Raw genomic sequence first — 18,268 nt, forward strand, 5'->3', positions numbered from 1 at the left:
TCCTCTGGTTTTAGCCTCTTGTTTATGTCATCACAGCTAGTGATTAAGGGCTTAACTCTTTAATTTTTGGCTTGTTGCTTCAATCAGCTATGCTATCACCTTAAAGCACAGTTCTCCCAGCTGAGCTGAGCACCTCCTGACAAAAGTAATGACAGTTTTCAGTTTTCCCTTCCTGAAGCACCACTAAGAAGCCCAGCCCTCAAACCCCTGACCACATTGAGCAAGTATGGCTTGTGCTTGAAATACAAAATGAGTTTTAACAAATTTGCTCCAAAATATTTTATTCATATAAGTTTTATATAAAAAAAACAAAATAGAAGTTATGTGTTACACTGAATAACACATTGAAAGCATGTGTATGGTTGTGGTTTCTAATTTCTCTATAAAATCAACCAGCCATGATGGAATAAAGAGAAAGAGTAAATATATTCATAATTTTTTGGTACACTTCCAAGTACAAAAAGCATCATGGTAATTTTTAAGTGCAAAGAAAGCTCATATTAAAATAGACTTTAAAAATTACAAATAAAAATCTGTACATCAAGGATACTTTTAAGGCCTTTCCGTGTGCATGGCACTCTGTTGGACGACAAGAGGAACTGCGAAGAGAAGAGCCATGGCATCAGGTGTTGCAGGTCTGGCCCATTTCAGCCTGCAGGACCATCTCCTCTTTTCTCAAGGGGAAAGTATCAATCAGGTTGAAGAGGGCCACAGGCATCACCAGGGAGACATAGCGCTCCTTGTCCATGCCATGCTTATCCACTAGCACCGTACTGAAGGAATAGAGTGGGATTCGCAGCAACAACCTACGGCAAAGAGAAGATTGTCAAACCTGGTTCTCAAGGGTCCCGTTGGACCAGCCAGCGCCCTATAGTGACACGGTATGCAGCATAAAGGCTTAATACCATGAAGGACTTACCCATCTAAAGACTCTTGCTACTCAAAAGATGGTGCTTGGACTGACAGCCATCACATGGGACGTTGTTAGAAATGGAGAATCCCATGCTCCACCCCAACCCTACTGAATTAGAATCTGCATTATTAGCAAGATGCCTAGATGACTGATATGCACACGTAAGGTTGGGTAGCACTACTTTAAATTTTTTAATGTTTATTTTTGAGCGAGTATGTGAGGGAGAGGCAGAGAGAGAGGGAGACACAGACTCTGAAACAGGTTACAGGTTCTGAGCTGTCAGTATAGAGCCTGACGTGGAGCTCAAAACCATGACCTGCGAGATCATGACCTGAGCCAAAGTTGGACGCTTAACCGCCTGAGCCACCCAGGCACCTCAGATAGCATTGCTTTATGGTGGTCAGGAAGATACTAGGCCTGCATTGGTGCTCTATGCCAATAGCTGCTACAAGGTATGTCCAATAATGCTAACATTTCTTTTGCCTTAAATTGGAGTCAACTGAAATTTACAGACTAGGATTGCATAACCACGTACATACTAGAACTAGGTCAATGGTTAATAGGAGTGATTTGACCTTTTAGGGAATATTTGGCTATGTATGAACACATTTTTTGTTACAGTGGAGTGGTGCTTGTGGCTTCTAGTGAGTAGAGGCCAGGGATGCTGCTTAATATACTACAACCCACAGGAAAGTATCTTCCGACAAAGAATTATCCAGTTCCAACGATCAATAGTACTGAGGTTGAGAAACCCTGGACTGGGTGAAGCTGACTGAAATAAGTTTCTAAACACTGTAGTTCTGGCCCATTCTGGCTTATTCAGTAGCCAGCTCAGGACTGCAGTTAGAGGAGATTAAATGTGGTCTATACCCCAGGTATATTAATTTGGTTAACTATACTTTCTTTGTACCTCAAAGTCTGATGTTTTTTTTCTACTCTACCACACTAGAATTTATACTGGGTAAGTTATTTTTATATCAACAGAAACATGTTTAGATGAAAGAAGTCAGAGAAAGCAAACAAGCTGGTAAACTGAGCCCACTGATAAAATTGAGAAGACGGTGGGCTTATTTTATTTTTTAATTTAGTTATCTAGAGATTCTGTGTAAGGTAGAATACACACTGCCATCTGTATGTAAAGTGAAATACTTTTCCTCACACAAAAGGATCAAGGGAAAAATATTCACTACTCAAAATCCAAACTGATTACGGTTTCTTCTGCCTTTTAAGAGGGAGTTTCAGGGAAGATGAGGACAATTTATATTTTATCTCAGTGGGAAGCTAAACTGCTAATCCACTGCTAGTGACTAGAAATAAAAGACATTAAAATATCTCCATCAGGTCTCCTGAGGTAGTAAGATGACTGAGAAATGCATTAATGAGTGTTTGTAGACCATGAAGTGAATCAAAATGGAGAGAGAAACTGCTGTGCATCTTCAAAAGAGGAATATTTAGTGTTTTTCTGGGGGAGGGGAGAGGGATTACCTATGGCAGAGGGGTCCCAGAAAACAACAGTAGAAAAGAAAATAGGTTTGGAGGGAGAAAAAGGCCAAGCAATGTTGTGGCTGCAACCGGTGGGAAAGGGCAACCAATGAGGAATTGGAACATTTGATGTTATAGTGCTGAGGCTAGGATGGAAATCTCCCATGATGCCACCATCTGCGACCACACACATTCCTCACGTGAGCCTTGTGCCTTGATAGAGCATAAAGGAAAAGAAAAAACTACCATGGGAAGAAATGAGTGTTCAGGTCAGCAGGCTATCAACAGTCACTAGAACATGTCCCACCATGGCCAAGAGACCACAGAAATCTTGGAGATGGATGTCGGGACACCCCACAGGTTGAGGGGTGGTGCCAGCAGTGTGTTGGAGTTACATGAATGCCTGTCATCAGATTGGAACGAGCTCTTCCTGAAGAATACTGTAGAAAACTCTTTAGAGTGGGATGTGGGATAATGTGGGATGTTCCAGTTCAAGATGGCAGTGGAAGAAGATTCTGAACCCACCTCTTCCCATGGACACAACAAATTTACAACTTCGTCTGGAACAATTTCCTCTGGGGGAAAAAAAACCTGAAACCAAGCAGTGCAACTCAGCATTTCAGGAAATGAGAACAAAGCCACATCCAAGTGGGGAAGTAAAAGCTGAGACACACTCTCACCAAAAAATTCACACACCTAGCAGTGACCCCAAATCGGGAGGGAACTGAAAACCTGGAGCTTCTCCTTGAGGATCAAAGTGTTCCCACCCCACTTGCGGAACCCTATCTTTTGAGACCTGCACCTGAGAGAGTCCCCTAAATGTCTAGTTTTGAAAACCAACAGGGCTGAAACCCCTGAGACCTATAGGTCTGTGGTAAATTGAGAAATGGTTTTTATAGGACTCATGTGCAAACTCACCCCACGGTGCAGCCCAAAAGCAGCCATCTGAAAAGCACCCAGACATCAGGTGGAAGAGGCTCCTTGAGAGAGACAGCACGCATGCACGCACACATGAGCAGGGGAGGGGCAGAGAGGGGAGAGAGAGAATCCCAAGCAGGCTCTGTGCTGCCGGCACACAGCCCGACGCAGGGCTCAATCTCACAAACTGCAAGATCATGACCTGAACCGAGATCAGGAGTCGGACACTTAACCAACTTAGCCACCAGGTGCTCCTCCTTTGGTAATTTTTAAGTGTGTGACTGAGGGGCAGGGGCCTGAGGGATACTCTCCAGGGACAGAGGCTGGTGGGTGCCATTTTCACACTATACCTCTGTGTTGCTAAAGCCAGTGGCAGTCATCTCTTTTTCATTTTTGGCCCGTGGGCTACTTCTTCACACTCTTGCCAGCGGGTGCCATCTTTGTGTTATCCTGCCTTCTATAACTGGTGGGCATGGTCACTCTCTCTCCACCTTTCTCTCTCCCTCTGTCCCTCTCCATCCATTTCTTTCTCCCTGGCTTGCACACTCAAGCTCTCTCGCTCCCAATCTGTTCCTGATGCTGTCCCTCCCTCCAGCTCTATCCACCTCTTGCTCCCCAGCTCTCACACACACTGTCTCTGTCATACTCATCCTCTCTCCATCTGTCCTTTGTGCACTCTCATTTTCCATTTCTCTCTCCCTTTCCCTCTCCTCTGTGTGTGTGTCCATCTCTTGCTTTGTCTCTCTGGGTGTGTCTGTTTCTCCTTTTCTCCAACCCCCCTCTCTCTCTCTGCCACCCTTTCTCTATGTGGGTGGGTCTTTCTATCTCTGTATCTCTCTCTCTCTCCCTTTGTGTGTCTCAGTCTTCCTCTGTCCCAGCTTCCCCTTCTCTTCCTTTCTCTCCCGTCTCTTCTTCCCTCTACCTCTCTCTACATCCCTCTTATTCCCATCTCTGTTCTTGTCTCTCTCTGTCCATCTTGGTCTGTGTCTCCCTCTACCCTCTGTCTGCCAATGTCTCTCTTTCTGCATCTCTCTCTGTATTTGTGTGTCACCTTGTGTGTCTTTCTCCTTTGCTCATTTCTCCTCTCTCTACTCCCACCTCCCTCTCTCCATTTCCTCTTTCCCGCTAACCATCTCCTCATTACTCTCTGTCTCTCCCTCTATGTGTGTGTCTCCTTTGCTCTGTCCCCCTCCATCTCCGTTTGTCTTTTTATCCCTTTTTCAGTGAGTACCATCTTTTACACTCCCCCTCTGCTTCACTCAAGCTGGAGGACACGATCTTCACACTTTCCGTCTGCCTCCCTACAGCTCACTAGTATGTTAAAGAAAGGAGCTTATACCTTATCTGGCTCCCTAATACTTGCTGCTGCTGCTGCTGGGACACTTCTACATCATCTGGCTCTTCGGCCAGTGTTGCTTACACCTGTATAGGACAGCAACCAACAGGAAAAACTTCTTAAACAGCAGCCACCATCAGGAGACAGCAAGAAGATCAGACCCAGGAGTTCAATCTTCCTGTGAAAGAGGCCTCTTAGCTTATCATCATAGCTACAGCATGAGGGAAAGGCTTCTAATTAAATACACATCTACGGACTGACTGTGAACCTTTCAGAGACCTTGGAGGGGAGACGCTATTTTTGTACTCTCCCTCTGCTGCTCTCCAGAGTGCTAGCATCTATTGCAGGGGAGCTCATATATGTCTGGTGCCCCTGTTTTTATATCTAGTACCATGGTTTTCACAGATGCCACCCAAAGGATACCACTTGATCACCTGGCTCAGTGGCCAAAAGGACTTGCACTCCTGGGTGCCACAAGACTAACAATCAAGAAGGCAGTTCTTGGCAGTCTATCACCTCTGGGGCACTGTGCAGATTACAACAGACCCCATCTTTCTGTGAAAAATCCCCACTTGCTTATCCTGGAGCTTCATCCTAAGGGGCAGGCTTTAGATTTAGAACACATCTAGGAACCTCCAAAGGGGCTCTCAGGAAACATACACCGAGGGATGCCATCTTTGTGCTCTTCCTTTGTCTCACTACAGCTCACCAGTATGTCCCAGAGAAGAGCTTATACAGTGCCTGAGGCCCCAATTTTTGTGGCTGATGCCCAGAGAACACCTCCCAATCACCTACTGGTGGCCAGTGGAGCTAACACTTTACAGTCCCACAGCACTATCTATCCATCCATCCACCCATCTATCATTTGCATACTTAACAGCTGCTGATTGAAAGTCTGGCTTCCAATGAGCCTGAATGTAAGTGCTGAGATTCTCATCTTTCATACACTGACACATATTGACACACTCTCAAATATTGGAAATGATTGAAAATAAAATGGCCTGCTTAGAGGATCAGAAAGGTTTGAGAGACAACCAAAAGCTAGGGCATGGGTGACCAATAAGGATCATCTCCTACATGAGACCACTCTTTCAACATTGAGAAAGGTGGATGTTTCATCTAACGCAACAGAATATGTTCCGAACAAAATAGTAAGATCAAACCTCAGAAAATAAACAATGAAATGGAGAAAAGTAATTTATCCGATAAAGAGTTCAACGTAATGATCATAAAAATGTTTACCAAACTTGGAAAAAGAATGGTTTAGTATCATGAGAATTTCAAAAAGGTTAAAAAAAATATAAGAAAGTACCAAACAGAAATCACAGAACTGAAGAATTCAATAACTGAATTGAAAGATACTTAAGAGGACTTCAACAACAAACTAGATGAAGCAGAAGATATAATAACCAGTGAACTCAAAGACAGGGAAGAAGAATTTACCCATTCAGAAAATCAAAAGGAAAAAAGAATTTTAAACAATGAAGATAGCTTAAAGGACATATGGAAAAATATCAAGCAGACTTTCATATATAACATGGTCCCATTATTCACATGCGAGGGGTCCCAGAAGGAGAAGAGAGAGGGAGAGACTGAAAACTTCTCCAACATGAGGAATAAATAGACATCCAGATCAAGGAGAATTCTAAATAAGAAACCAGAGACCTATACCAAAACACATTATAATGAAATGCCAAAGACAAGGAGATGACCCTAAAAGCAACAAGAGAAAAGCTTGTTACATACATGGAAACCCCCATAAGACTATCAGCATGTATTTGCAGAAGAAACTTTGCAAGCCAAAGGGAGGGGCATGATACATTCAAAGTGTTGAAAGAAAAAAGCTTCCAAACAAGAATACTCTGTTCAACAAAATTATTCAGAAGTGAGGGAGATAGTTTTCCAGACAAGAGTTCATCACCACTAAAACAGCCTTACAAGAAATGGTAAAGGGACTATGCTGAAAAGAATGGGCACGAGTTACTAACAAGACCACATATGAAAGTATACATTTCATCGGTAGAGGGAAATATATAGCAAAGGTAGTGGATTCATCACATAAAGCTAGTATAAAGGTTAAAATACAAAAGTTGTAAAAATAACTACAATAGGTTAAGGGATACACAAGATAAAAAAGATAGAGTTGTGACATCAAAAACATAAAATGTATCCTTTGGGTAAATGCCTAGTAGTGCACGTGCTGGATCAGAGGGTAGTTCGAGTTTTAACTTTTTGAGGAACCTCCATCCTGTTTTCCACAGTGGTGGCACCAGTTTGCATCCCCATCAACAGTGCATGAGGGTTCCCCTCTCTCCACATCCTCACCAACTCATGTTGTTTCTTGTGTTGATTTCAGCCACTCTGACAGGGGTGAGGGTGGTATCTCATTGTAGTTTTGATTTGTACTTCCCTGATGACCAGTTATGTTGAGCATCTTTTCATGTGTCTGTTGGCCATCTATATGTCTTTTTGGAAAAATGTTCGTGTCTTCTGACCATTTTAAAATTCAACTATTGGTTTTTTGGGTGTTGAGTTGTAGAAGTTCTTTATATATTTTGGATACTAACACTGTATCAGATATGTCATTTGCAAATATCTTCTCCCCTTCCATAGGTTGCCTTTCAGTTTTGTTGATTGTTTCCTTTGCTGTGCAGAAGCCTTTTATTTGAATGAAGTCCCAATAGTTTATTTTTGTTTTTGTTTCCCTTGCCTCAGGAGACCTATGTGGAAGGCAGTTGCTATGGCTGATGTCAGAGGTTACTGCCCGTGTTCTCTAGTATGGTTATGGTTTCATGTCTCTCATTTAAGTCTTTAATTCATTTTGGGTTTATTTTTGTGTATGGTGTAAGAAAGTGGTCCACTTTTATTCTTTTGCATGTTGCTGTCCGGTTTTCCCAACACCATTTGTTGAAGAGACTTTTTCCCACTGGATATTCCTTCCTGCTTTGTCCATGATTAATTGACCATAGAGTTGTGGGTTCCTTTCTGTTCCGTTGTTCTATGTGTCTATATTTGTGCCAGTATGATACTGTTTTTATCACTACAGCTTTGTAATAGATCTTGAAGCCTGGAATTCTGATGTCTCCAGCTTTACTTTTCTTTTTCAAGGTTGCTTTGGCTATTTGTGGTCTTTTGTGGTTCCATACGGATTTTAGGATTGTTTGTTGTAGCTCTGAAAAATGCTGGTGGTATTTTGATAGGGATTGCATGAAACATGTAGATTGTTTGGATAATATAGACATTTTAACAGTATTTGTTCTTCCAGTCCATGAGCATGGAATGTCTTTCCATTTCTTTGTGTCTTCTTCAATTTCTTTCATCAGTGTTTTATAGTTTTCAGAGTACAGGCCTTACACCTCCTTTGTTAGCTTTATTCCTAGGTGTCTTATGGCTTTTGGTGCAATTGTAAATGAGTTTTATTAATTTCTCTTTCCGCTGCTTCATTATTGGTGTACAGAAATAGGCTTCTGTACACTGATTTGGTATCCTGTGCCTTTACTGAATTTATCAGTTCTAGCAGTTTTTTGATAAAGACTTTTGAGCTTTCAACATATAGTATAATGTCATCTGCAAATAGTGGAAGTTTTACTTCTTCCTTATCTATTTGGAGGTCTTTTATTTCTTTCTGTCGTATGATGGCTGTGCTGTGGCTAGGATTTCCAGTACTATGGTGAACAAAAGTGGTGAGAGTGGACATCCTTGTCTCATTCCTGCTCTTTAAGGAAAAGCTCTGTTTTTCCCTATTAAGGATGATGTTCACTGTGGGGTTTTCACAGATGGCCTTCACGATACTGAGGTATGTTCCTTCTAAACCTACCTTGTTGAGGGTTTTTATCATGAATGGACATCGTACTTTGTCAAATGGTTTTTCTACATCTATTGAAATGATCGTATGGTTCTTATCCTTTCTCTTTTTTTTTTTAATTTTTTTTTTCAACGTTTATTTATTTTTTGGGACAGAGAGAGACAGAGCATGAACGGGGGAGGGGCAGAGAGAGAGGGAGACACAGAATTGGAAACAGGCTCCAGGCTCCGAGCCATCAGCCCAGAGCCTGACGCGGGGCTCGAACTCACGGACCGCGAGATCGTGACCTGGCTGAAGTCGGACGCTTAACCGACTGCGCCACCCAGGCGCCCCTCTTATCCTTTCTCTTATTGATATGATGTATCACATTGCGAATATTGAACATTCTTTGCAACCCAGGATTAAATCTCACTTGACTGTGGTGAATGATTTTTTAAAATGTATTGTTGGATTTGGTTTACTAGTATTCTGAGGATTTTTGTATCTATGTTCATCAGAGATATTGGCCTGTAGTCATCTTTTTTGTGGTGTGTGTATCTGGTTTAGGTATCAGGGTAATGCTGGCCTCATAGAACGAATGTGGAAGTTTTCCTTCCTTTTCTGTTTTTTTGGAATAGTTTGAGAACAATAGGTATTAACTCTTCTTTAAATGTCTGTGGCTCACTGGGGCACCTAGGTGGCTCTGTCGGTTAAGCGTCTGACTTTGACTCAGGTCATGGTCCCACAGCTCATGGGTTAGGGCCCTGTGTCAGGCTCTGTGCTGACAGCTCAGAGCCTGGAGCCTGCTTCAGATTCTGTGTCTCCCTGTCTCTCTGCCCCTCCCCCATTATCTCTCAAGAATAAACAGAAATGAATGAATGAATGAATGTTTGTGGCTCAGTTGGTTAAGCATCTGACTCTTGGTTTGAGCTCAGGTCATGATCTCATGGTTTGGAAGTTTGAGCCCCACAGTTGGGCTCTGCACTGACACTGTGGGGCTGCTTGGGATGCTCTCTCTCTCTCTGCTCCTCCCCTGCTTGTATTCTCTCTCTCACTCACCCAAAATAAATAAAAATAAAAATAAATGTTTGGTAGAATTCACCTGTGAAGCTATGTGGCCCTGGACTTTTTATTTGTTGGGAGTTATTTGATTATGGACTCAACTTCCTTGCTGGTAATCCGTCTGTTCAAGTTTTCTATTTCTTCCTGTTCGTCCAATTTGTTGGCATAGAGTTTTTCATACTATTCTAACTGTATTTCTATGGTGTTGGTTGTTATTTCTCTTTTATCATGTGTGATTTTCTTTGAGTCCTTTCCCTTTTTTCCTTAATAAGTCTGGCTAGAGGTTTATCAATTTAATTTTTTTCAAAAAACCAGCTCCAGGTTTCATTGATGTGTTTAGTTTTTATATCACCTATTTCTGGTCTAATCTTTATTATTTCCTTCCTTCTGCTGGTTTGGGGGTTTTGTTTGTTCTTTTTCTAGCTCCATTAGGTGTAAGGTTATGTTGTTTGAGATTTTTTTGCTTATTGATGTAGGTCTGTATTGCTATACATTTCCCTTTTAGAACTGCTTTTGCTGCATCCCAAAGGTTTTGAACCATTGTGTTTTCATTTGTTTCCATGTATATTTTGTTTCTTTAATTTCCTGGTTGATGCATTCATTGTTTAGTAGTATGTAAATTAAACCTCCATATATTTGTGGTCTTTCCAGAATTTTTTTTTTTTTTGTGGCTGATTTCTAGTTTCCTAGCATTGTGGTGACAAAAGATGCATGGTAGGACTACCTTTTTGAATTCGTAGAAGCTTGTTTTGTGACCTACTATGTGATCTATTCTAGAGAATGTTTCATGTGATGAGTGCCCTATTTTCTTCATATAATACTTTATGTGTTAGTTTGTTCTCTAGAAAAAAAAAAAATTCCATTTATCAACAACAAAATGCCCTGAGACAGAACGAATGAAAATATACTAAAACTTGTAAGAAAAAAATCTGAAATAAACAACCTAACCTTACACCTCATCCAGAAAAAGAACAGGAGAAGCCCTAAATAATGTTCACAGTCAAAATAAATACAAAGGACTAAAAGGACAGGGAAGATGAAAGAAGAGCTTGCTTTTTGACCAAAACCAACAATCTTGATAAACCTTTAGCTAGACTCACCAAGGAAAAGGGGACTCAAACAGAAATGCAAGAGGAGACAGAAAATCATAGACTAGTATGAACAATTATACACTAACAAATTAGATAATCTGGAAAAATATATAAAACCCTAGAAACACATAACCTTCCCAAACTAAATCATGAAGAAATAGCAAATCTGAACACATCAATTTCTCAGTAAGGAGATACTCATAATCAAAAAACCTCCCACCAAACGTAAGACCATGTCCATATAGCTCCACTGGAGCATTATACCAAACATTCCAAATTTAATAACAGTCCTTCTCAAACTGTTCGTAAAAATACACAAGGAGGGAACTCTCCCAAGCTAATTTTATGAGGCCACAATTTCCTTGATACCAAAACCAGATGAAAAAAATCCTCAACAAAACATCAGAGGGCTGAATTCATTAATACATCAAATGGATCATTCACCTATCCAGTAATGTTTATTTGCAGGGATGCAAGGATGGTTCAACCTATGTTAATCAACGTGATTCACCACATCTGCAAAATGGGTGGTAAAAATGATATGCTCATCAAAAGATGCAGAAAAACCATTTGCAAAATTCAATATCATTTATGATGAAAACTCACAACAAAGTATGCTTCCTCTATACATACCTCAATATAATACAGGCCATATATGACAAGCCCACATCTATCATCATACATGATGTTGAAAAGCTGAAGGTTTTTCTAATAAGATCAGGAACAAGAGAAGGATGCCCACTCTTACCAGTATTTTCAACACAGTATTAGAAATCCTACCCACAGAAATTAGGAAAGAAAAATAAAAGGCATCCATTAAAACTGTCACTACTTGCAGAGAACATATTATATATAGAAATACAAAATCCTAAAGATTCCACCAAAAAAACTGTTAGAATAACAGTGAATTAAGTAATGCTACAGGACACAAAATCAAGATACAAACACTAATGATGAAATATCAGAAAATTAAGAAAACACTTTCACAATTGCATGAAAATAAAATTCCTAGGAATAAATTTGAGGTGAAAAACCAGAACACTGAAATCTATATGACATTGATGAATGAAACTGAAGACACACAAAAATGGAAAGATAGTCCATGCTCATGAATTGGGATATTGTTAAAATGCCCAAGCTACCCAAAGCAATCTACAGATTCAATGCAATCCGTATCAAAATCCCAACTATATAATTATAGAATATAAAAACCTTAAATTTGTATAGAAGCACAAAAGATGCTAAATGGCCAAAACAATTTTGAGAAATAACAAACCAGGAGGTATCATGCTCCTTGATTTCAAACTATGTTGCAAAACTACGGTAATCGAAACAGTATTATACTGGCATAAAATGAGACACATAGATCAACAGAACAGAATAGGGTGCCCAGAAATAAATCCATACATATATGGTCAATTAATTTATGACAAAAGAACCAAGAGTTTACAATGGGGACGGGACAATTTCGTCAATCACTGTACACAAAAATAAACTAAAAATGGATGAAAGACTTGAATGTAACACCTGAAACTATAAAACTCCTGGAAGAATAGATAGTAAGTTTATTATCACTGTGATGATTTTTTTGGATTTGACACCAAAATTAAAGGTAACAACAGCAAAAATAAACCAGTGGGAGTACATCAAATAAAAAAGTTTCTGTATAGCCAAGTAAATTATCAACAAAATGAAAAACAACCTACTAAATTGGAGAAAATATTTGCAACTACTCACATGTGATAAGAGGTTAATATCCAAAACATATAAAGAACTCCTACAACTCAATACCAAAACAAACACAAAATTTAAAAATGGACAGAAGAACTGCATAGACATTTTTCCACAGAAGACATAAGGATGGCCATCACACACACAAAAAGATGCTCAACATCACTAATCAGCAGGGAAATGGAAATCAAAACTACAGTCAAATATCACCTCATGCCTGTTAGAATGGCTATTATCAGAAATACAAAAAGTAAGTATTGGTGAAGATATGGAGAAAAGGGAACACTGGTCACTGTTGGTGACATTGTAAATTGGTGCAGCCACTTTGGAAGACAGTATGGATGTCCCTCAAAAAATTAAGAGCTATATGATTGATCAATTCCGCTTTTGGGTATTTATCTGAAGAAAATTAAAAAAAAAGCTAACTTGAAAACCTATATGCACCCTCATCTTTAGCATTATTTACAACAGCCAAGAGATGGAAACAATCTAAGAGTCCATTGATGGATGAATGGATAAAGAAAATATGGCACACACACATACACACGAATATTATTCAGCCATAAAAAGAATGAAATGTTGCCATTTGTGAAAATATGGATGAACCTTATGGACATTATCCTAAGTGAAATAAATCAGAGGACAAATACCATATTGTGTCACTTACATGCAGAATCTAAAACAACAGATAACAACAACAAAAAAACCCCAAACTCATAGATACAAAAACTTATTCTTGGTTGTCAGAGGGCAGGGGGTTAGGGGTGGGTAGAATGTGTGAAGGGGGTCAAAGGGTAGAAACCTATAGATATAAAATAAATCATGGGTCTTAATGAGGGTTTGTGGAAGGGAGCAGGGGCCATGGGCTACATGGGTGACGGGCATTAAGGAGGGCACTTGTTGGGATGAGCACTGGGTGTTGTATATGTGATGAATCACTGGGTTCTACTGAAATCAATACTCCCCTATATGTTAACTAATTTGAATCTAAAAATCTTGGAAGGAAAAAAGAAACTCTGACTTAAGGTTTAATAAGTTATTTAAAGTCTCTGAGTTCATAAAAGATAAAAAAAAGTCATAGGGATTAATTAATATACAGCATGGTGGTTATAGTTAATAATACTGTATTACATATTTGACAGTAGTTAAAAGTATTAAAGTTTCTCTTCATAAGGAAAAAATGTAACTATGTATGGTGACTGATGTTAAATAGACTTAGTTTAGCATGATGATCATTTTGCAATATATACAAATATTGAATCATTAGGTTGTATACTTTAATAGTGTTAATTCTAGCTGAAAAACAACATGGAAATAAAAATCATGGAATTCCTGGTCCCTGTCACCCTTGCAATTGCTGGAAAGTTACTCTAGGGAACATGAATTTGCTCGTACCTTCATCTCTAAAAAAACATGAGCGCAAGGAAGCCGGAAGGTGGTATCTTTACAACACCAGGCACTGCTGATGCCCTTTATTGTTTTATCATGGCCTCAGTGCTATTTGAAAATAGTATTCTAACCATACAGGAGAATTTTTAGATTCTCCAGTCATTCTGCCTCTCCTTTTCTTTCACGCTTCCCATTCTTTGCCTAAATTGGCTCTTTTCATCTGCACTAGACTCTGGGGTGGAATTCAAAGGGAAGAAGATAAAACATCCATCTGTGAACTCCCTTATTCCTCACCGATAGGTCTGATAAAGGGGACATGTAGCCTGACACTGAATCCCTTAGACAATGCATGTGATGGATCATCTCTGTGTGACATTGACCCGGACTATCTTCTGGCTACACAATAATGACTGACCCTCCTTTTACAGGCTGCTTTGCAAAATTTCCATTTCAAAGCTGTGTGAAGCCTTTGGTAAAATGCTAGGCCAGTCGTTCTCACAGTGTGATCCTCAGATGAGCAGCTTCAACAACAGGGGAACAGGAGCAGGAACTTACTAGAAATGCAAATTCTCAGGCCCCATCCTATACTGAATCACACGCTCTGGGGCTGGGGCCCTGCGTTCTATGTTATAACAGTGCTCCGGGGGATCCTAGGGCAGGTTAAAGTTTGAGAACCACTGTGTAATTCATGTATGTAACTTCTTTGTTGCTCAAATCATCCTCAGCCTGAAGGGGTCTCGAGTAGCCCCAACATATACAACCTGAATGATAAGAGTTTTTTTCTTGAATCAGAGTTTTCTTTTCTTCAAATTGCAATAGTTTAAAATCACATCACATAAATATTTTATCAAGATTCCCTCTCTATAGATCTGCAATCCAAAGAGAAACATGTTGCAAATTCTGTGACAAGTTTTTTAAAAAAATCTTTAACACAGGGTACGGACAGGTAGTTCTAAATTACCAACAGCTTCAAACACCTACTTTGGGAATTTTTCAGATGTCGACATAATCTCGAGTTGTGCTGTTTTCAACTTGAAATATAACTGTAAATACACTCTTAGAGGCCACTCTTGCTCCTGGAAATAGTAAACCTGTTTCAGTTTAGAGTCATTGCCTCCACTTACCTCCACTATGGTGCCAGGCACTGTTGTGGAGATCTGGTACTGACCTCAAAGTGTTACACTCTAGAGAGGTGCTACTGAATGTAGCCAGACATCACATATATATATATATATATATATATATATATATGTATATATATACATATATATACATACACACACACACACACATATACACACATATACATACAATGTGTATACACACACACACCCACATACACACATTTATGCTTGTGAGTATACCCAGCCTTCTCCTTCTTTCAGCCAACTAAAAATAATTCAGTTATCCTCATTTCTTTTTGCATCCCTCACCCTCTGAGTTTTTTACCTTGGTATGGTATGGATGGGGCACTCTTTTTGGGTGAAGAAGTATAAATCAGAGATGGGGTGGGGGTCAAAAGGCAGATGGAAAATATGCAAATTAAACAATCTATTGTGTCAATCTATAATATCACTGGCTAAGGGCATAGTTCTAGCATATAATTTCTCAAGGAATTTCTGTGAACCTCTTTGAACATCTGTGATGGGGCTCATCGAGTCCTCTTTCATTTTCTTCTTCCTGGGAACACAGAAAGACTGCGTTTCCCAGCCTGCTTTGAAGTTGGGTTGCAATCACGTGACGAGTTTTGGCCAATGGACTTGGCAAGAGCAATTTCAGGCTTCCAACATGAAGCGTGAAAGAGTGGTGAGGTTCGTTTTTACTCTCCTCCCCCTTTGCGGAAACCCGGAAGTCATGTGTTCCAAATGATGCTACAAGATGGTGGAGCCACCATCAGCCTGGGACCCTGAATGTAAAGAGCAGCGATTATAGACTATAAACAAAGCACCCTCCCTTGCGTTGTGAGAAAAAGGATGGGTGAGGAAGCAAGATTTTGGGTTTTCTTTAGCCCAATTATCCTTTTCAGAGTGGTCAAGAGATGCAAGTAAAAATTGGAGACTGTTCTGAAATTACCTTTCGGCTGTTGAATTCTGCTTTTTGTAACACACCATTACACAGAGCCTGGGCACCATGATTCTAGCTTTGTAAGTATTACCAAAATAAAATCTAGCTGTTAAAATGGGGGTATGGGCAAGTGCCTGGAAGCATGGAGGGAAAAGAGAAGAAGCCTGGAAAGGTTAATTGGATGCCTGCTTTCCTAATAACACAAAGGATTGCATAGGTCCGTTTTTTCAGGCTCTTCCCTTTCCATCCCACCCCCCCACCCCCCAAGCAGAAAGAAAAACAATACAAAGACACCTGGTTAAAAGGGACAAGAAGAGAACACTGGAAATTACCCATGGCATGATATATTTGGACAAGCAGCACTATGCCAATTAGCATGGTTATAGAGCTCTCAGACTAAAAGCAATTAAACACTGAAGGTTACTTGGAATCAATACCAAATAGCAAGAAATCAGGGAACCTGATCTAAAAAAAGTACCTTCATAGGGGATACAATTTAAGGAGAGAACTTCCGCCTACCTGAGCTGCAGAGCTAGGGCTGGAGGCATAATCTTTGCTCCTATCCTGCCGATGAGGGTCGGGAACACACCTACCAGCTCGACCACGGTGATGTGTCGAAGATCCAGGCCACACTGTGCTTGCTGGAAAAAAAACCCAACAGGAAAGGCATGAGCAAACTCAAGAAAGAGACTCCCATGTCAAACTACAGACTGACAGAACCAGCACCGCTCTGTTTTGGGAAGTTGATTTGCCTACTCCAGTGGTCTTGAAAACAGGTGAGAAATGTTGGTTCAACTAGTGGTTACAAAACCTATAAATACTCTCCTAGAGAAATCATTCAGAAATGGCTTGGCCATAAGATTTTGAAAATGTAAGCAAGATGGCAATCTGCGTATTTCCAGGTGGGGTGTGAATTTGCATGAGCCTAACATCCCAGGAAGTATCCAAAACCAGCCCCAGAGAATTCTTATTTGTATTTTCAAGGACAGAAGAATACTTCCAGAGTCCCCTTATCTGCCTTGCTCCCCCCACCATCCATTCCCTTGCCCTAAACTCCTCATGCCCAAACACAGAAAGAAAACACACAGTAATAAAAGGTTTCAATCTTCATCTGGTGCCCTAGTTTTTACATCTAGTGACCTGATTTTTATGTCTGCTTCTCATAGGACACCCTTGGATCACTGGATTCTAGAGGTGGAGGGTAAGGGGTGGGGGCTTGCATTCCTGGGTCCCAAGGAACCATAACAATTGGAGAGATGGTTACTGGTGAACCACACCTCCTACAGCACAGGACAGATGGCAGACTGAAAGACACCTGTGGCCTTTCTGAGAAAAAGAACCAACTGCTTGTCCAGGAGGTTTGGCCTAAAGGGCAGGCTTCTGGTTTGGCATCTAAGGGCCTACATCGGAGGCCCTAGAGAGGGACTCTCAGGGAATGGACACTAGTGGGTGCAATCTTTGTGCTCTCCCTCTGCCTCATTCCACCTCACTGGGATCTTCCGGAAAGGAGCTTATTCCCTTGTCTGGTAACCTGACTTTTATGGCTGCTGCCGGGGCAAACCTCTATAACACCCAGCTGTGGTGTCTAGTGAGGCTCGCACTAGCAGTCCCACAGGACCAGAGCCAAAGGAGAGAGGGTTCTTAAACAGCCAGCACCCCCAGGGCACAGCAAGAGGTAACAGATCCAGGAGCTCAGTCATTCTGTGGAAGAGGCCTGTGCGTTTATGATCATAGCTGCAGCCTGAAGGGTGGGCTTCCAAATAAATATACCTCTAAGGGCAGACTGTCAACCTTTCCAGAGAACTTGGAGGGCAGGCCCTGTCTCTTCACGCTCTCCCTCTCCCACATTCCAGAGTGACAGCATCTCTTGGAGTAGAGCTCTGTAAGTATGCAGTGCCCCAGTTCTCATGTTGGTGCCCTGGTTTTTATCGCTGCTACTCACAGGATGCCCCTTGATGGCCTGGCTCTGGTGGCTGGGAAGGCTTACATTCCTGGGTCCTAGGGAACTGTGACAATCAGTTCTTGGCAGGTTATTGCCCCCAGGGCACTTCACGGACAGTAGACTCAAGTACAACCCCAGGATTTCTATGAAAGAAGCCCATCTGTCTGGGATCTTTGGCTAAAGGGGTAGATTCAGGTTTGGCACACATCTAGAGCCCTAAAGGGATGCTCTAGAACATAGGCCAGTACACACCATCTTTGCGCTCTCACGTGCGCCCCCCCCCCTTTCTCTCTCTTGGTTTTCTCTGCTATGCCCAGGCAGGGGAACTCCTTGCCCCACTCACTATGGATGAAGGCTCACAGCCACTCCTGAACAGAAAGCCTGTTTGGGAAACTTTGGGAGTTGCCATAAGTGAACCCTCCTAGTCTTGCCCAGGCAGGAGCATGAGTCATGGCCCCACCAGCTATGGAGTATGGCTTCTACCCCCGTCTAATAGGGAAGATTGGTAAGAATGCCAGGACACTACATAACCCAGCAACTCCAGAGCTGGGAGGTG

The 18,268-nt window shown here is 41.1% G+C and overlaps 1 protein-coding gene across 1 annotated transcript in view; it reads right to left on the reverse strand.

Annotated features, from left to right (window-relative positions):
* Positions 1–274: 274 nt before the first annotated feature.
* Positions 275–18,268, reverse strand: part of SRPX (sushi repeat containing protein X-linked) — a 62,028-nt gene continuing 44,034 nt past the window's right edge. The window contains exons 9-10 of the mRNA XM_047075777.1: positions 16,290–16,411; positions 275–806 (exon numbers count right to left, since the gene is read on the reverse strand). Of these exons, the coding sequence (XP_046931733.1) occupies positions 623–806; positions 16,290–16,411 (306 nt within the window). The 3' untranslated portion in view covers positions 275–622. The remainder of the gene's footprint in view (positions 807–16,289; positions 16,412–18,268) is intronic.

The sequence above is a fragment of the Lynx rufus genome, unplaced genomic scaffold (genome assembly GCF_022079265.1).
Source record: "Lynx rufus isolate CCGP_SWC_20201006 ecotype Redwood Valley unplaced genomic scaffold, mLynRuf1.p SCAF_14, whole genome shotgun sequence".
Lineage (NCBI taxonomy): Eukaryota > Metazoa > Chordata > Mammalia > Carnivora > Felidae > Lynx > Lynx rufus.